Source organism: Oncorhynchus mykiss, chromosome 12 (assembly GCF_057628025.1).
Source record: "Oncorhynchus mykiss isolate SJ-2025 chromosome 12, ASM5762802v1, whole genome shotgun sequence".
In the NCBI taxonomy this organism is placed as follows: Eukaryota; Metazoa; Chordata; class Actinopteri; order Salmoniformes; family Salmonidae; genus Oncorhynchus; species Oncorhynchus mykiss.
Window position 1 is genome coordinate 80,540,781 of NC_143033.1, and position 20,373 is coordinate 80,561,153.

The following is a 20,373-nucleotide window of genomic DNA, read 5'->3' on the forward strand; positions in this document are numbered from 1 at the left end:
TCCGGTAAAACAATTTGGCTAATCTATACTTCCATATTTCCAAGTCCTATTTCTTGAAGATCAAGGGGTATGACCTTTATTAGAATAACTGGAATTCTGACTTTGGTTAATGGAAGGATATAATCCTATTATATGTAGTAGAAAGCGATGGGTTAGATTAGAAGAAGCGTACATAGCCCAACCCATAAAGTACAATTTAACATCCATATATGGCCAGCTATGTAAATGTGAACTAACATTGATGTGGTTCAAGATGTGGTTCAATTTGGAACATACATTTGTCTTCCAATACCTTTTATGGGGAAAGGAATCTAAGTACTGAATGTAATCAAAATAAATTAGTTTGGGTAATCCAAAAATTGTTACGGATTATAATTTTGGACAGGTAACTCATTTTGCTGTAGCTAGCATTTTCCTTGAGGAAAAATGTATTATGAAAGATGTGGTTGTCCCACCTAGCCATTTTAAGATGAATGTAGTAAATCACTCTGGATTGGAGCGTCTCCAAAAGGACAAATGTAACATTTCATTGCACAATATTGACTTCAAAATGTATTTTCTGATATCTGGGAGGGAACATAAGGTTAGTAGAGTGCCTCTTTCATGAAGTGAAATGCTTGGTCGACACACAAGTTGCTTTCCTCCAAAATAAAAGTCCTTTATTGATACAAACACCACACTTTCTTATACACGGTTCTGAGAAAAAAATAAAATCATCCCAACCACCAAATCTACTTTGACCAGAAATGTAATTGACATTTAAAAATGTCTTCCTAGTCATTTCCAAAATTATTTGTTGGAGTTAAAACTACAGAAATACGTCAACTAAAACATTGAAAAATAAATGTCTAAAATTACAAGCAAATACGTCAACAAGCAAGCAGTTCTCCAGGCCCATTGTATTGTAAAATGAAAATTTAAACAAATCCTCAGCCAAAAACAACTAGTGGTCAACATAGTTAACTGTGTATGGACAGAAATAAAATTATAGCTGGGGTAAAAAAATAAAAAAACAAGTGGTGTGTCATTCCCTCTTTTTGGGTGGTAGTGATATGGGGGAGGGGAAATTGGTGGAGTGCATACAAATAAAATACAAGCTTGAACACTGAACAAACTGATGAAATAGACCATTTGATACAGCCGTGGGGAGCTGCCAACTAATAAGTCCAGTTAATTACTTTAAATTAAAAAAATAATAATAACCAAATGCACGTAGACATGGAAAAACCATGGATCACAGGACAGCCACCATCGCTTCTTTGGAGAACGCTTGTGACAGGGTTGTGGGGTGGTACTGTGGGGCTCAGTTGGGGGTATGCAGAGGGCGGATTCAGTCTATCTGTACTGGTAGTTCACGGTGGGGTCTCCCCTGCCGTATCCTACTGGGTTGTGGTATGGCGCTGGATTTGCACCATAGCTCTGGTTGGCTCCTGCCTGTGCGTTGTAATTTGACTGATTTCCGTAACCTATGGAAGAGGAAGTTGATTAGTGAAACTCTTGATAAAACAGCTTAGGTTACGTTGAACTTGTGATCCCCTGTGCCGAAAGTCCATCTTACCGTCGTAACTGTAGTCTTGGCTGGCAACAGTGCTGCCCGTCACCTGGCTGGGGTAGGCAGTGCTGTAAGGATAAACTCCTGCTCCTGCCTGGTTTTGATTGAAGGTCTTATTGCCTTGCCCATAGCCCTGGCCGTACTGGTTATAGGCACTCTGGCCAGGGGTGGTCTGGTAGGCCCCTTGGGCCCCCCCACCAACGCCTGGCGGCCCAGGGAAGGTCGACTTGGCCTCCTTTTTGACAGGGGCTTTGGGAGCTGGAGATGGGGTGGAGTAGCCCCCATCATTCTGGTAGTATGAACCATAGGTTCCTGTAGCTGTCACGCCTGTAGTGCTGGCCGCAGCGACTTCAGTAACGGTGCCAGCAGCCGCAGCTCCACCATTTGCTCCACTATTGTAATAATCTAAAAGAAAGAGGCATGAAATTAAGAGGGGGTTTTGTAGAGTTCTACTGCTGTCACACCTATGCTTGTGAAGATTAATACATTGTATTTCAAGAAAGTGAAGCGTTTCACTAAAATTGTAGTACCACATTATTGTATGGGATATCACATTTATTTTTTAAAAACATACAAGACTATTTTTACTTCACAATCATAATGCAGAATGTCAAAATCAGTCTTGTGCAAGTATCAACGCTGTGGTTCTTTCATGCCTAAAGGTGCCTCACGTGTGAGGTAAATGAGGGGCATTGTGAACATTATCATTTTCAAAGTAAGACTAGCATGTAACCACCATCATGCATCAATAGCCACAATTTAGCAATTCTGACATTTTAATAAAAAACTGCAAATATTCAAAGCAGCCTTATGTTCTCATAACAAAATGCTAAATAAAATAAAAACACTGACAATGAGGTGATTGATAATACATTTTTCAGACAACAAAATGAAATAGGACCGTTCACATCATAAGAAATAACTTTTGTGTGTGTAGACATTCAAGACAGATGGCCACAGTGGGATCAATCTCCCCAGTCTGACCCACTCCAATGTGCATGTCATCACAGTGGGCCATTATCCATCAGCCAACCATAATGCTCTGGTCTCAATTCCACTAAGGAAGGCAGTCTATTGGGAAAGTGTGCCTGCGGCTTTTGGCATATCCAGGTGTCCAGGTACGTCCCAGGGTTGGCAGAGGGTATGGAAGGTGACCAAAGGCAACAAGCACTCACTGGCCTCCCATCTCTCTAGGCGTTGGGACATGAGTCGTAGCGGTTAAGCAAAGGGAGTTTTTTCCCCAGGGGAGTGATTGGAGTTCATGTTGCAGGAACACTATAGTTTGCTCCTCTTTCTCTACATTTTGTTTTGATTTAAAAGATTGGGATGATCTATGTCGCAAACTCGTGGTAGCCATAGCAGTCTGAGACAAAGTCACCTAAAGAATGAGACAGAGCAGAGAAGGAAAAATTGAATTAGATTGGTTTGTTTTTTTTGCCATAAAAAGTGGCATGTTTCAATGACTTGGTCAAATTGTTTTCAAAACTGCTTTTTTTGTTTGTTGGGACTTTTAGATTTCTCTGCTCCTGTCACGCTCAAGAAGGTGTTTCCTCAGAACAGGCTGCTGGTAGGAGGGGGGTCTCTCATATGGGGGGGGGGGGGGGTTGTCAAAGTGATATAGATTGAGTCCTGTGGCTTAACAAAGCAGAGAAATGTAAAATCATAATCGAACCAGGAATAAGAGCACTCAAGTTCCTTCTTTTTGATAGTTTGTTTAGATGACATTCATTGGCATACTCTCCAAAACAAAAATATACTTTGATTATAGATTTAAATAACATTTCCAGGTCTTGTATTGTTGGAAACCTCCAGATGTATGCCACTAACTCTCCACCAAGATGGCTGAGCATGTTGTGCTCTGATCAAACCACACTGAACTTCTGCTTATCTTACAATGCGAGTAGAGTGAGAAACCCTCTTGTAGTGTCCTCATGATAAAGGTGGACATATCAAATGAAAACCAGACTGAGTCGCAAGACTATTCCAGGGATTGGAAGATGAGGATAAGGGAAAATCAATACTCACTATAGCCGCCAGAGTTTCCATTGTTCCCATATCCATAACTTCCATAGCCACCTGAAGAGTTAAGCAAACCAACCATTACATTTCTCAGCTGACGTGAGATGTTGTCATCTACCATTTAATGTTGAAAAATAGTATTTACAGCATAAAGTCAATTAAGGGACAGAATACACAATAATTGCATGTAGTGCCTTCAGAAAGTACTCATACCCCATGACTTACTCCACATTTTATTGTATTAGAGCCCGAATGAAAAATTTGTTTTTCTGACCTGACAGTCTACACACAATCACCCATAATGACAAAGGAAAAACATGTTCATGGACCCCCCCAAAAAATAATTATATATATCACCTTTGGCAGCAATTACAGCTGAGAGTCTTTCTGGATAAGTCTAAGAGCTTTACACACCTGGATTGTACAATATTGGCACATTTAATAGTTTTTTTCTAGTCAAGCTCTGTCAAGTTTGTTGTTGGTCATTTGTTAGAAAGCAATTTTCAAATCTTGCCAAAGATTTACAAGCTGATTTAAGTCAAATCTGTAACTAGGCAACTCCGGAACATTCAATGTCTTCTTGATAAGCAACTCCTGTGCTTAACTGGCCTTGTGTGTTCGGTTATTGTCCTGCTATCACCTCCCACTGCCTGAGGGAAAGAAGTCAACCAGGTTTTTCTCTAGGATTCTGTCTGTGCTTAGCTCCACTCAGTTTCTTTTTTATCCTGAAAAACCCAGTTCTTAAAGATTACAAGAATATCCATAACATGATGCAGCCACCACTGCGCTTGAAAATATGGAGTGTTACTCTGTATTGGATTTACCCCAAACATAACACACTGTATTCAGGACAAAGAGTTAATTGCTTTGCCACATTATTTTGCAGTATTAGTTTAGTGCCTTGTTGCAAACAGGATGCATGTTTTGGAATATTTTTAAACTTTGTACAGGCTTCCTTTTCACTGTCAATTAGGTTAGTGTTGTGGAGTAACTACAATGTTGACCCATCCTCAGTTACTCCTATCACAGCCATTAAACTCTACCCATTTTAAAGTTACCATTGGCCTTGGTGAAATCTCTGAGCGGTTTCCCTCCTCTCTGGCAACTGAGTTGGGAAGAAACCCTGTATCTTGGTAGTGACTGGGTGTATTGATACACCATCCAAAGTGTAATTAACAACTTCACCATGCTCAAAGAGATATTCAGTGTCTGCTTTTTTAAAATCCATCTACCAATAGGTGCTCTTCTTTGCGAGTCATTGGAAAACCTCCCTGGTCTTTGTGGTTGAATCTGTGTTTGAAATTCACTGCTATACTTAGGAACCTAACAAATAATTGCATGTGCGGGGTACAGAGATGGGGTAGTAATTCATTTTTTTTTTATACATTAGGGCAATGTGTGTTGGCCAGTGACAAAAAATACATTTAATCAATTTTAAATTCAGGCTGTAACAAAACGTGGAGAAAGTAAAGGATACTTTGAGGGCACTGTAGGTAGCATATAGCTCTGTTTTACCTTGTCCATAGCTGCCACCATTATTGAACCCTCGGCCCCTCCCCCTGCCACGCCCTCTACCTCTGCCCCTGGGAGTGGCTGCCGGGTCACCAGTCGGGTCACCCATCATGCCAAACCCATGCTGTTGGAGAAAACACGAGAGGACTAAATTGACAGACAGGTCAGCAGCAACCATAATTACCCAGTTAATATATTTGACAAACAATAGCAAGCACATTTATACAGTAAGGCAGAAGGAATCTTACCATTGGGAGTTTCTTCTTCTTGGCTGCCTCAGTCACAGAGCCCTCTGGGAAGAGTTTGTCCAGGGCTGCCAAGGCAGCATAGGCCTTGGCCACCTTCTTATTGGAGCCAGTCCCTTGGAACTTCTGTTCGTCTATCTCCACCTGGAACAGGAGGAAAGACAGGTCAATACATACTCAGGCAAGAACAGAATTAAGCATGGGACCAAGAATTTGTGTCAAAGCCAAGCTCATGTTATTGTCAATGTTTAAAAAAGGTCAAGTTAACTTTATTTGAACAAAATTTGAGATTTAAATTGTATGTTGCTATAGAAGTGTCCAGACACTGTTTTGAGAAATGTACCTCACCAATATACTTCCTTGTTGCTCGTTCTGCAGTATGGGAGCCACAGATAAACAAAACTCCCAAAACACCCAAATGTAATGTTAGAAACGACAAAGCTCTCAGTATAGTGATTCAGGGGTAAATTCTCAAAACCAAGCAAAAAAAGAAAATAAAAAAAGACACCTAAAATTTACATGAAATTGAGATTTGGTGCAAATAAAGTAAACTCCTCCAATCATTGAAGCAGCTGGATATCTACTGTTTGATTCTAAAAGGCATCAGTCTGGTTGCAGGGTGGATGGGCACTTATTCCACTCCTGAGACACTAACCTCCATGACGAAGCGTTTGTCGTGGCTGCCTCCGGTCTCTGAGATGAGCTCATACTTGAGGCCGCGCCGCTTCTCGTTTAGCTCCATCACAGGGTTCTTCCCATGTTTGGTCAGGATTGGTCCCTGTTGACGAGCACTCTAAGACAAAGAAAAATACATTTCTCTGTAAACAAGACCAATACAACAAAACTGGAGTCAAAACCGAGCCCAGTGTCCAAAAACATTGTTTTGAGTTCTACTCCGAGGACCCATACCTCAGCACCGTCTGTGGCCTCCACGCTGTCCGCCCCTGTGGCTGCAGTGTCCATTGCGATGGGAGTGATGCAGGGTTTCACCTCCTCCACAATAGCCGTTGCCACCTCAGTCTTCACTGGCTCAGCAGTCTTCAGCTCCACACCTGTGGGGAGGCCCATATCCTGGAGGACCTATGATTGGGCCAGGCAAAAGATTGGCAAGGAAAATATGTGAAGCGCAGCAGACAATAGTTACAATCTTCTGATTTCACGACAACACCAAATGCTTAGAACATCTACACCATTTACCTCAAACACCCACTCACCTTGACAGCAACGTGAAGCTTGGCAGTGCGTTTGGATGGGCCTGAGGCTTCAAAGCTCTTGCCGTCCACTTCCACAGCCATGGTGAAGACTGGTACGTGCACCGGGCCAGTTTGGGAGAGGAGTTTATACTGCAGGCCAGGCTTCAGCTGGTTCAGCCTCATCAGAGCATTCATGGCCTGGGGAGGCTCCGACTTCTCATCTGGGGCTAGTGAAGATTAGGATTAAAACCACTGCCACTTAATAAATTGTTTTGGTCCAGCCAAGGGGGAAATTAAAAAGAGTAGCTGAATTTGCATGACAACACTGAAGAACAGGAAGAACTAAGCAACACCTACATTTCTTTTGCAGCTTCTTTTTTTTCTTGTTTGGACTTTTGTCCTCCCCTCCTTCCTCCTCCTCAATAGGCCTCTTCATTGGTGGGGCGTAGGTTGTACTGGGGGGGATTTGGACTGCAACAAAAACACAGGGACTGCTGAGCCTTTCCAAAATATGGACACTAAGTTGTATGCACACGTCTGTAGCCTGGCTTACCTGTATAGTCAATTGGGGTCTCGCTCCTGGGTTTCCGGGGCATTTTGGAAGGAAGGGGGTCCATCCCTAGCACTTTGTGAAGCTGTCCGAAGGCAGACAGCCTTAAGGCATGCTGAAAACAGATGAACAAGTGGTGATTTTTTCCATTCACTACAGCCACCATAATCATACCCGGTCGTTGGTGTAGAAAACACACAATTTTACCCCCTTTTCGTGGTATCAATTGGTAGTTAATCTTGTCTCATCCCTGCAACTCCCGGACGGACTCGTCCTCCGAAACGCGACCCAAACAAGCTGCACTGCTTCTTGACACAATGCTTGCTTAACCCGGAAGCAGTGTAGCAATGTGTCGGGGAAACACAGCACACCTGGCGATGTGCATGTGCACACCCGGTCTGCCACAGGAGTCGCTAAAGCGTGATGGGACAAGGACATCCCTGCCGGCCAAACCCTCCCCTAACCCGGATGACGCTGGGCCAATTGTGCGCAGCTGGGTCTCCCGGTCACCTGGACTCGAACCAGGATCTCTAGGGGTACAGCTAGCAACTGCGATGCAGTGCCTTAGACCACTGCCCCACTCGGTAGGCCCTGTTGGTGTAAATGTGACTCACCTGGGCACTCTGTGTGAGGTCCTCCCTCTGCTGGAGGTCCAGGTGGCCAATAGCATCTGTCAGCTCCTTCTCACATGGATCACAGATTCCAGCACCATCTAAAAACCAACAGGCAAATTATGACATCTTTTGGCTTGTGATGTGGAATTACTACTATATTAATTAAGCAGAGGTGGGAGGACATGTCCTCTCCGTTCTTTGAGACTACTCACCAGCCATGAGGATTCCAGAAGCCAGACACTCCAAAACTCTTCGCAGAGCCTCTCCTGCCCCCATTGGCCGGTTCCCTGTGCCAATTGCCTTCTCACACAGCAGCTCTATTGGCTAGCAGGGGTGAAGGGAAGAAATGTTAATGTTTGTATTTTGTCCAGATGTTTGGCAAATTAGATAAAAGGGCTGTAAATAAGTTTGTAATAATTGTTAAATAATTGTTGCAGATTGATGTACTAAGCCCCTTAAATAAATTACCATCTTACACATCAAACCTGACCACTGTAATTAGAATGACATTTCTCAAACCAAATGTCAGGAGTCAGACGAACCAGCAGGCAAGAAAATGCTGCTGGTGACTCACCCATCCATGCAGTGGGGCCCAAGTGGGGACGCGGGAGCACAGGTCCCTCAGGATACGGATGACGATGACGCAGGACCTCAGCCCGTTGGCCCTGGCCTGGAGACACAAGCAGGGAGGGGGAGGAGGGAGAGGGAGCCTTAGTCAAACAAGAACTCACAAAAACACGAAGCAGCAGCTACATCAAAAAGCCACACAGACAAACGGCTCTGCTTTGTCATTATTGTGGTACAGTATGGGAAAAGTGCAGCATGAATGTGATATTTGTTCTGTCTGCAGATGTGAATTTAATAGACAACTCCATTTGTGTGAAGTAAAAAGCAGATTTGATCAGTGGTGCTGTAATAGGTATGACAGGGTGGTGATTGTTGAGTAATTGTGCTTCTTGCAGCTCCGTATCAAATGTGTCAACTTGTGATTCTGTTAAATGATTAGAGGGAGAAGGGGAGTCAATGTAAAGCCAAATGCTGACATGGAAAAATGTAGGACAATGACAGTATTTATAATGTGCTTAGTTTAATGAGTGGTGATACCTTACAGTAGCTCTAAAGGTTATTGTATGGGGTATATACCAGGGGCCTCATTTATAACCATTGTGTGAATTTAACAGTAAATATTTGCACCATTTCTGAAAAGACTACGCACGGACAAAAATGGCTTTATATAAACTTTGCACATGTCAAACATATGCATTTTCCCCATTAGAAATCAGACCAGTCATAAAAATGTAAACAAGTGTGCACGTTAACGAGCAGGATAAGTCCACCTGAAAAACACCCATATTTCACATTTTATGGTGACAATAATGCCCTTATTTGCTGTATACTAGAATTGGAAATAGGCAAAGACAGTATCTAAATAGCAATAGCGAACTTGATCCGATGTCGTGTGTTGGCAGAATGTTTTCTTTTGCAGTATCTGAATGACAAAATCAATTGCAAATTGTGGACCTGTAAACAGATCGTTGAATGCAATAATGTTTCTCCCCACAAACCTAAATATGTAGTAATGTCCACAAGTTCTGAAACAATACCTACTCTAATAAAATTTTTAAAAATGACCGTAGGCCTACACATTTCAGTAGATCAACTGTCTGTTCATCTGTTAAATTCTCCTGTTGGATGCAGACTAAAAACATGACATTATAAATAGCACATCTAATTGGCCCAATTAAATGAGATGTGACATGGTAATTTGTTATATGGCTACTTCAGGAATATGAACTCAACCATCTTAACATGGCCAGAAATGTTGAGGAATGTATTATGCAATGGTTGTTGTATTTTGCTTCTAAATGAAATGTCTGAATACTGTAATGTCAAATTTCTCCAGTAGACATAGGCCTAGCCTACAAACGTCAATGAAAAGGTGATCAGTCCATTCTACTGTTAAACAGTGTTTTGGAATGGATCACACAGCAAAATACTTGAAATAGCTTATTTACTACTGTGACGTAAGTCAAATGAAATGAGCGATGGGAAGAATGGTAGCCTATAGTAACTTGTAGGCCTATAGACCATTTCGCAAGTAGCCTATGAAATCACGAGTCAGAAAAGGTGAAGAATTTACTCTGCAATGATCATGTAAGTGAAATAGGATTTTATTTTAGAATGCAAAGAAAATAAAAAAGATTTTGCTCTTCTCGCTAATGGCAGATTTTGGCATTATTTGTGAGTGAGTAAGAGTCATATTCCCCATTAGCACAAGGCTACCACTTTCACCTTGCAATGTAATACTTCAACCACAAGAAACTGTGCTTATGCATGGTCTGAAGTTTGTGGGAGGAGAGTATTTTTAATTAATGCCAACTTTGGTGCACACATGTTTTGGGTCATATTTTGTCATAAGCCAGGTTTATAAATGAGGCCCCAGAAGACGGAATAGTGAATGTGCATTTTCTAACTAAGGTGCAATATTCCTTTTTTGTGGCACACAGAAAGCTGAAACAGCCAGAGCATGGGGGATTGGAGCCTACACACTCTACAAGAACAGGCTGCAGAGATGGAGCGCTTACAGTTAAGAGCGAGAGATGACAGTTCACTATGATGACTAAGAATCAACATAGTCTACAATGAGGAATCAACCTCAACACAATATGATAGTACAGAAAAGGGTTGTCGATTGATAGATTGATAATATTTTAGAAATATTGCACCCGAGTGTAGCAAGTTAGTTCCACATCTCTGATCAAAATTAAGCAGTGGTTTAAGACAACGGTTGCTTTGAGGGGATTGTTGAACGTCCTTTCTAAAAGCAGCATTGAACATTTTCAATGACACTGCAATCAAACCTGTTAAGTCAGCAGAGCATCTCTACAAGGTAATGACAAAGGTTTCCTTGGAAACGCTATAAAACCACAGAGTAAGAAGTCTACTACAGGTGATAGATACACTTCGAAAGGACATTTAAAAATAAAAACAGAAAAAACGACCAAAGAAAGAAACTGCGTCAAATGTAGAAAAAAACTGAACTACTTTAAGACAAATAAAGACAAGATGCAAACCTGGAACCACTTGGCGTGGCGAAGAGACGCCAAGGCAGTAAGGCATTTCTGCCTGTCCAGAACATCCGGTGGATCGTTGACTGATAGCGTTTCTATTGGCGGGTGGAATAAGAAGACAAGGTACAGTTTGACCAAGGGGGGTTCTGTCACACGGCCAGGGGGAGTAGGCAGCTTTCCCAAACCACAGGCAGGACAGGGAAGGGGAGGGGGGACCCCCCCCCCACCTGGAGAACTTGATGGTCTGAACCTCTCAGTGAAACTGCAATTACACTAAAGATATATAACTTCAACCCACTTCAGAAACTGCTGTTAAGTAGGTGATTTCTTAAGATCACTCTAAGTAGGCCTATATGGAGAAAAATATGTATGATGTAAGATTACAGTGGGAGTGAATTATCAAAAGGGAAGTTGTCTCCATTATGTTAACTCAATGTCAACTCGTATGCCTCAGCCCAGTTCTGAAGTCTCAGTGCTTTGCTATAACAATGAGAGGTAGAGCCCCTCCCCTTCACCCCTATACTGGGTGTACTGCTTAGCCCCTTCCGAGACAGAGAGCGTCCAGTTGGTCAAAGGTCCAGCGTCCCTAAAAATTGACAAACTAGAAGGCTTGACAGAGAGAATCAGATGCACAAAATTATCAAAACAAGTCCACACTGCAGCAAAACTGATGGCCTTCAAGAGCCAAACCGGGCTTCAATGTTGACACAGTTATAGATAAGGCTAGGTTGATGCCTGGTGGGTACATCCAACTTCCTGTTCAGAACGTCTGAGGGAACATGGGCCGCCACCGACTAGTACCCTTTCTCATTATATACTATGCCCTCTGTAATTGGGAAAGTGAAGCATTTTGTCTTCTTTGGACTCTATACTCCAAACATTTGGATTTGAAATCCAACAATGACTACAAGGTTAAAGAGCAGACCATCAGCTTGTCTTTGAGGGTATCTATACCGGGTGAACCGTATAGAAATTACAGCACTTTTAGTACAAATTCATTTGTAGTTCAAAGTTTAGTATTTGGTCCCATACTCATAGCATGCAATGACTACATAAAGCTTGTGACTCGACATTTGTTGGATGCATTTTCTGTTAGTTTTGGTTGCGTTTCAGATTATTTTGTGCCCAATAGAAATTTATGGTAAATAATGTGTCATTTCGGAGTAAACTTTCTTATAAATAAGAATACATTTCTAAACACTTCTACATTAACATGGATGCTACCATAATTATGGATAATCCTGAATGAATAGTGAATGATGAGAGAAAGTTAAAACGCACAAATATCTCCCAAGATATGCAAACCCCACCCAATTACACTAACAGGGGAGGTTAGTATTTTGGAGTGGTATGATATGTGCATCTAACTTCCTCAAATAATTAGAGCCAAAATAAATTAAGAAAATGCTTCACTGTGCCAATAATTACAGAGGGCACTGTAGGTATTTCTTGTATTTATTATTGAACTTATGACTCCCTCTGCTTCGGACAAACCCCCATGGATTGGATTTACAAAGACTGATCACAATTGTCCCCTGATTTTGACTGTGACTGGGAGAAGTGACATTCAGCCATGCAGAGTCAAAGAGCCCCTGGCGTTATCTGTAACCCGTGTCCTCCCTGCTGATGAACATTAGTCAATAGCCCACTGCTGGGTCTAGTAACCAGAACACTTGACAACACTTTGCAACTCATTTTTGCTGCAATGCAAACCGTTCAGTGTTCAGTATAAAACATGCAAACAAAGTGGTGTTTGTTCTTTTTGTTATTCTCAGTAAGCCTTCATATAGTTAATGTCTGGACTCCATAGGGAATAGAAAACCCTTTTCAGTCAGTAACTAGCCTTTCTATACTGTGTATTGGGCCATCAAAAATGTACATCACATTACATGGAACTACGAGAGTCTAAAGAGCTATAAACATAGCACGGTTTCATTACATGACAGTTCCCACATATCCCCTAGCTCCATTGAAGGCCCAATAAACAATATCTGTCTAGACTGGCTGCCTGCCTGTTTAGTCTCCCTGCCTAAGGGGGCGCTAGTGAACCATCTGCCCCTGTGTGGCAGCCTACCTCCGGCAGCCTGTTTCTCCACCTCCTCGCGGACCAGGGGGGACGTCATGTTGATAGTCAGGGTCAGGGGAGGCTCCTTGGTGCTCTTGATTACGATGGTGGCTTCACGGATGACCTGAGTGACCTCATACTTGTCCTCTGTGATGGTCTGCCAGGTAGAACAGGAGGAATTGTTAATACAATAGCCATGTAGTGGCTATCCCACCAAGGAGTCAAGGTCATGTACCCCAAGCATAAAAAAAACTATTTGCTACTGAATTCAGTTGTGACCATTCCTCTCAAATGAACGCATCACCCCACAACTGAAATGATGCAGGAGAGTATATTCTCGAAAGAACAAATTCAACTTCACAAAGCCAACTGAATATGAAGACACAGAAAACACTAGAGGGTGAATGGACTCGCCTTGAGTTGCACAGCCAGGTTATCTGCCACGTTCTTCAGCAGGGTGATGGTGGGTTTGTCCTTACACAGAAGGACCAGCTCCAGGTCCAGGTCCCCCTTCAGCAGCAAGCCCTTGGCCACCAGGCCCACCCTCATCACCCCACGCAGGGACCGTGTGGCCTGTTCCGACACCTTGGGCTCACTGGCAGAGGAGACATGGGTACCCAGGTCAATTACCTTTGAAATTCAAAGCTGAAAGTGATGCTGCCTTCACCAACACTCCAGCCTTGATGGTGCAAAACGTATTTCTACGCAACTGACATTTTGTACCCCATGCACCCTTTTGAATACAATTTTCCACTCACTTACCTTTCTTTATCGGAATCGGTTCCGTCTGGTGCAGACTTGACCACCTTTTCCTGCTCGTCCAGCCAGTCAGAGACAGCCTTGAGGGCGCGCTCCGTGTGGGACACCATGTTCTGCACACCCTCCAGCTCCTCCTGTGTGGGGTACACAGCGGAGTGCTTGGCCATCACGTGGCGGTCATCGTTCATGAAGATACGCATGGAGCGGTGGCGCAGGGGAGGAGGCTGGACCAGAATAGAGGAGTTATTTTACGGAATTGACTTCAGCAGGTCACAATTGTAGTCAGTAAGTGGCTTTGATAGGAAGAAACAGTCATATTGTGATAACCTTCACCCCACTGTAATCCTCAAAATACAGTAATTTTACTTAGTCAGCTTTCACTGTCCTTACATAATCACCCATGGACTACTGCTGGGTGAGAGTCATGTACAATTAGAGGAGTGCAATCAAATGCAAGCAGGAGCATGTGTTTGAAATGCCCAGGGCAGTTTTGACTGGCAGCAACCTGAATTACAATGGACATTTGATGGAATATTGTTTTTTTAGGTCTACTTGTATGCCGCGTCCTTGTTAACTTACAAATAATCTTCTCAATCAATTATGTCAGGCAGTTGATTGCTTGCAGAGGCAAATTATTATAGTGGTGAGTGAGGCTAGTAAAATTAAAGTGCTCCATGTTCACTACTAAATAGAAAGTGTTTACACAAAATAGCCTTCCTAAAAATGAGTGTATAAGAAAAGCGGTACCATAGTTGCTTTAGAGTCTTCGATCCTGTGTATATGGCAGTGATACAAGAACAGGTCCTTCCTGAGAGAACACCAACACTGCTGCTTGGTTCTGCTGAGAACAAAAGGGACATGCTTAAAATGAGCAAAGCAATAAAAGGATGCCAGATTCCCCTAGAGTAGAAGATGTCTTTTTTTTTTTGCTAAAATAAAAACATGTTATTTAAGGGTAACAGAACATAGGGATTTATTTGAACAGACCTAAGAATGCACCTCCCTAAAGTGGAGGGCGGCTTTGCATGACAAGGGAAATTCCATGCTAAAGGAATTACACAAACTCCAATTTCACTTTAAAATGTATACCAAACAAACCATTGATTTCTAAGTTTAACAAACCAACAACTATGCACATTGACTGCTTTAAACAATTTACACAGGAGTTTCAGATACCACGGAATTACCCATAGGCTAAGTGTGCTGAAACAGCAGTAACAAGGGTGTTCCTACTGTAGCCTGTTGCAAACCTGGGTTGTGTTCAGTAGGCATGAAATGGGGGAGGGGAAAATAGGACACAATGAGCATCGTTATTGGACAAGGTTGCGCTAAAATGTTTCTCCTGTTTTGAGCTTCCCCGTATAAAACCCAGTGTGATATCACCATTGTTGATTTTTTTTAAATGGGCAGTGCCATCATTGTAGGCCTACAGATGAGCAGGACACCGGTCGCATTCTTCCTCCCAAAAATAAAAGATGGGAGAAGTTGGACCAGGGCTGAAGCAGTGCCAGGACACAACTGTAGCACAATCCCTGGGGGCACTATCAGCATCTACTTTCAAAACACTGATTCAATCAGTTTGATTATGAATCAGTCCTGCAGGAGCAGATGCCAGATATGCTAAAATGTAGCTCTACCAAGGAAGATAAATTGGGCTACTGCTCCTGTATACCAGTATGACTCCGAGAGCAATAATGACCTAAAAAAAACATGGTTCTTCAGTTTGAAATTAACATTCCAGAGCCAGTGTACATTTCAGAAAGATGAGGCAAAGGGTATCAGTTACCAGACAGACCTGCAGTACATGCACAGTCCTAAAGCCAAAATGTATTTAACACATGAGCACACTGCAGTTAAAATCTACAAACGGTTCATTGCAGTTGACATCAATTAGAAACTGGCAGTACCCCACATCTTGAGTCACTCAGTTCTGACAGTAAACCTGGCTGAGAAGTCATTCAAGGTACACAACCAAACTGATAATTTCTATCATGTGTCAAATCCCTCTATTCAGGAAACTAGCATTGTAATGGTGGCTATATGTGAATGCTTCCATACCTTAGCTAGTGTAAAATGGCAGGAGCAATTTTTCAACATGCCCAATTCACCAAAGTCTTCTCCAAACCCATCGCTACTTACGGAAGAAACATTTGAATTTAGAAAATTCATAAACATTCATTCAAACAGCACTTTCACGTGTTTTGCCAGCAGCTCTTCGTTGTGCGTCAAGCATTGCACCGTTTATAACTTCAAGCCTATCAACTCCCAAGATGAGGCTGGTGTAACCGAAGTGAAATGGCTAGCTAGTTAGCGAGCGCTAATAGCGTTTCAAACGTCACTCGCTCTGAGCCTTGGAGTAGTTGTTCCCCTTGCTCTGCATGGGTAACGCTGCTTCGAGGGTGGCTGTTGTCATTGTGTTCCTGGTTCGAGCGAGGAGAGGGACGGAAGCTACTGTTACACTGGCAATACTAAAGTGCCTATAAGAACATCCAATAGTCAAAGGTAAATGAAATACAAATGGTATAGAGGGAAATAGTCCTATAATACCTACAACCTAAAACTTCTTACCTGGGAATATTGAAGACTCATGTTAAAAGGAACCACCAGCTTTCATATGTTCTCATGTTCTGAGCAATGAACTTAAACCTTAGCACATTGTACTTTTACTTTCTTCAATACTTTTTTTTTGCATTATTTAAACCAAATTGAACACGTGTCATTATTTATGAGGCTAAATAGATTTTATTGATGCATTATATTAAGTTAAAATAAGTGTTCATTCACTATTGTTGTAATTGTCATTACAAATAAATAAAATTGGCCAATTAATCGGCATCGGCTTTTTTGGTCATCCAATAATCGGCATCGGCGTTGAAAAATCATAATCGGTCGACCTCTAGTAGACGACAACAATACTGAGAAGTGACTGGTTTGGATTTCTCCCTGACCAAAATGGCTGCCATTACCGGTACTATTCTGTCACTTTGAAGGTTTATGACATAGATACTATTACATTACTAGAGGGGCTATGGCAGAAAGAGACTGGCATCCAGGCCCGATAGCTAGCTAACTACATGACTAGCTGTGAAAAAAACATTGCCGTGGCTCTACCAACCCAGGGCCTAGCCAAGTACCATAACTTCATGAGGATGGAAAACAAGCCACACCTTTTCTGGGTTTTTTGTTTTTTTAAAGATCAGAATCAAAACAATATTCACACAAAAAGGGTGTTGATTGTTTTCCATCATCCCCTGATTCAGCATGTACCCTTTTCATGGCACGCTATCTATTGATGCAGTCAAATGAAAAAGGACTTAAGTACTTTTCCAAGCACTAATATTTATTTTCAATGACCATCGATTTGTAATAGTTCCTATTATGCAATCATTCTTCATCACCACCAGATAGCGGTGTATCGCCACAACCTCATGAAAAAAACAGCCGACTATTCATCACTACCTCACAAGTGCTACTGTGTTGTTTCACTACATACATGGTGGTAAGTGAGTACTGATGTAACTTGAGTAGTGACAGGGTTTGACATGCCTACTGACATAATTTACTCCACAATTCCAGCTTAATGACTATTATATTATTATTGGGCATCTACTTAATAGCTAAGGAAAAGTGTCTTGATTCTGACTGGCTGCTTTAGTGTCGCTATTTGGAATGGTTGTGTGAGGAAAACGGCATGTGAACGGCAGGAGCCTGTGAATGAGGCGATTGGCAACAAAGGTCTGGAGGTTGTTGCAGAGGAAAATGTCACAATGTTGAACTGCCGCCAGCGCAGGATGCAGCGCTTTGTCTTTCCCCCTTCATATAGCTCTTCAGGACTGATTCACAAATGCTCGCAATATCAGTCTAATGTATTTGTTGCACTTTACAGTGTGGGCTGGTTGGGTCCAGTGATGTGGATATAAAAACAAACAAAAAAAGTGGGTAATATATAATGACCAAAAATATAAAAATGCAACATGTAAATCGTGGGTCCCATGTTTCATGAGCTGAAATAAAAGACAGCAAAAAAATTCTGCTATGCACAATAGGCAGGATTAGATCTAAATTTGCCTGCCATTTGGCATTTCATAAACATATGAGCATTTTCTGTTCTCTCAATTTAATTAAAGTACTTTTACGAGTACCAACCTGAGAAAACATCTGATTTGGAAGGTATTCCAGTAGTTTTTCAGAGTACCAAATTCAAGTACTTTAAGGCACCTTGTGCTTGGTCAACTTCTTGGTGACAGGGTGGCAGTATTGAGTAGCTTGGATGAGTAGCTTGGATAAGGTGCCCAGAGTAAACTGCCTGCTACTCTGTCCCAGATGCTAATATATGCATATTATTAGTAGTATTGGATAGAAAACACTGAACTTCTAAAACTGTTTGAATGATGTCTGCGAGTATAACAGAACTCAGAAAACCCGAGAAAAATCCAACCAGGAAGTCGGAAATCTGAGGTTTGTAGATTTTCAACTCTTTGCCATTCCAATATACAGTATAAATGGGGTCATATTCCAGTTCATAAGGCTTCCACTAGATGTCAACAGTCTTTAGAACTTTGTTTGAGGCATCTACTGTGAAGTGGTGGCGAATGAGAGGGGATTGAGCCAGGTGTCTGGCAGAGTGCCACAGGTCACGCACGGTCACGAGAGAGTTAGCTCTCGTTCAATTGCTTTTCTACAGACATAAGTATTATCCGGTTGGAACATTTATGATAAAAAACATCCTAAAGATTGATTCTATACTTGGTTTGACAAGTTTCTACGAGCTGTAACGGAACTTTTTGTCTGACGTTCGGCTGGATCTGAACGCGCGTTTGGATTTGTTTACCAAACGCCCTAACAAAAGAAGCTATTTGGACATAAATGATTAACTTTATTAAACAAATCAAACATTTGTGGAACTGGGATTCCTGGGAGTGCATTCTGATGAAGATCAAAGGTAAGTGAATATTTATAATGCTATTTCTGACTAATGTTGACTACACAATGTGGCGGATATCTTATTGGCTGCTTTGTGGTCTGAACGCTGTACTCAGATTATTGCATGGTTTGCTTTTTCCGTAAAGTTTTTAAAAAATCTGACAGTGGTTGCATTAAACACACCTCAATCCTGGGATGATAACTGGTTGTACACCAAATTGTCCCATTATCCCAACTGTTACACCAAGAAGACTGAATGACTGCTTGATTTTAAGTAAACGGATGTTTGTCTTCATGCTAGTTAGCAGTAGCCATTATGGAATGGCATGTCACTTGAACGACAAAGGAGCCAATTGGCTCACACTGATATTCCAAAATGGCTGCTGTGGCTTATGCTTCCTGAGGAGGAAAAGGACAGTTTTCCTGAAAAACTACCAGTTGATCAATGTGACAATTCAGCATATAGAGCAATATTTGGCGCAGGCTCTGTGGTGTCTTTATCTACACAGGAACGCTGTCTGACCCTAGTCAGTGTTGCTGTAAGCAAGTGGGTAGGATCTGCTGGCTAAGAGAATCCTCCCAGACGCCATTTTAATTTCAAACTTTAATTCAGTGCGCCAGTCTGGAATATGCCCCCATGCACTAGTCACACCACGATTAGACTGCTAACTATGTGGGTATATATAGATAGTTAAATATAAAATGCCATATGTGATCGCCATGATATTGTGATAACATTTTATGAGCGTCTGTTAGCTAGCATGGCTAGCCCAAGATGGTCGTGTCCTCGCATTGTAGCCAACGTTGACTGGCCATAGCTATATAGGCAATCATACATAACGATGGACAAAATCCTGCATTTGCTTTCTATTCCTATTCGCGTAAATTATTTTTTTCTCCATAATATAACGTTAGGTAAGCTAGCATGGTGCCTTACGACGTGCTGCCTTTGCTTGTCGTTCGAGCTGAGAGAGCGTTCTGAACAAAGAGGGCTGCTGCTAGGCTAACGTTAGCTTGCGAGACGTAATTCGTACAACGGCAAATTAGTGTCACCGGTAATATAGTTGCTTAATTCATGTTCATATGGACGGTGGTGATCATTTAATCAATCTGAATATAATGTGCATCGTTGTAAAACACTCAAAATAAAACATCCTTCTAGACTTACCAATTCAGCGACGCTTCGCTCCAACTCTCCTCGCTGAGGAGCAGAAATGACTACACACACCTGAACAGCACTTTCTGAAAGCTAATTGGGCGAAAATAGCATGTGACCAAAGAAGTAGCCAATCCCGTTTCACCTTTCGATGTCTAGTCTGAAACGTAAAGTACTAGCTAGCTAGTTCACGAGTCAATACCGTACTGTGGGATAGATAATCACCAGCCAATTTCCCAAAATTACATAGCTACTATAAATCATTATTTAATTATTAACTCTATACACCATGCCCTGTTCATCCAGGATATAACATAGTTATAATTTGATATCTGGGGATTCCATTAAAGTATGTGACCAAACACACACATTTCAGGCAGAAGATGTGGTGTATTTAAACAATAAGGCCCGAGGAGGTGTGGCATGTGGCCAATATACCAAGGCTAAGGGCTGTGTCAGGCACTCCGCGATGAGTCGTAGTAAGATCAGCCCTTAGCTGTGGTATATTGGCCATATATCAAATCCCAGAGGTGCCTTATTGCTATTATAAACTGGTTACCAACGTAATTGGAGCAGTAAAAATAAATGTTTTGTCATACCCATGGTATACGGTCTGATATACAACGGCTGTCAGCCAATCAGCATTCAGGGCTCGAACCACCTAGTTTAAAATACCTGTTAAAAATATTAGGCAATGTTTATATAACCACCTTT

General features: G+C 41.9%; 1 protein-coding gene across 8 annotated transcripts; it reads right to left on the reverse strand.

The window, feature by feature from the left end:
• Positions 1-633: 633 nt before the first annotated feature.
• On the reverse strand, positions 634-20,086 carry LOC110538289 (interleukin enhancer-binding factor 3 homolog). Of its 8 annotated transcripts, none has more exons than XR_016485320.1 (19): positions 19,672-20,079; positions 14,328-14,418; positions 13,584-13,804; positions 13,236-13,416; positions 12,831-12,978; positions 10,760-10,851; positions 8,260-8,355; positions 7,898-8,009; positions 7,686-7,783; positions 7,075-7,186; positions 6,879-6,992; positions 6,543-6,748; positions 6,238-6,408; positions 5,984-6,121; positions 5,332-5,472; positions 5,087-5,207; positions 3,578-3,628; positions 1,559-2,930; positions 634-1,466 (listed from the first exon to the last, which is right to left on the reverse strand). XR_016485320.1 is itself a non-coding variant. In XM_021625013.3 (19 exons), exons 2-19 carry the CDS (start codon positions 14,328-14,330, stop codon positions 1,336-1,338), a joined length of 2,535 nt encoding a protein of 844 aa, XP_021480688.1. In that variant the 5' UTR covers positions 14,331-14,421; positions 19,672-20,086; the 3' UTR covers positions 634-1,335. The 8 variants fall into 8 exon arrangements, 4 of the variants coding, with proteins under 4 accessions (XP_021480688.1, XP_036794436.1, XP_090049743.1 ...); XR_016485319.1 differs by having other exon boundaries at positions 14,328-14,421; XM_021625013.3 differs by having other exon boundaries at positions 1,559-1,957; positions 14,328-14,421; positions 19,672-20,086.
• Between the last annotated feature and the right edge of the window lie 287 nt (positions 20,087-20,373).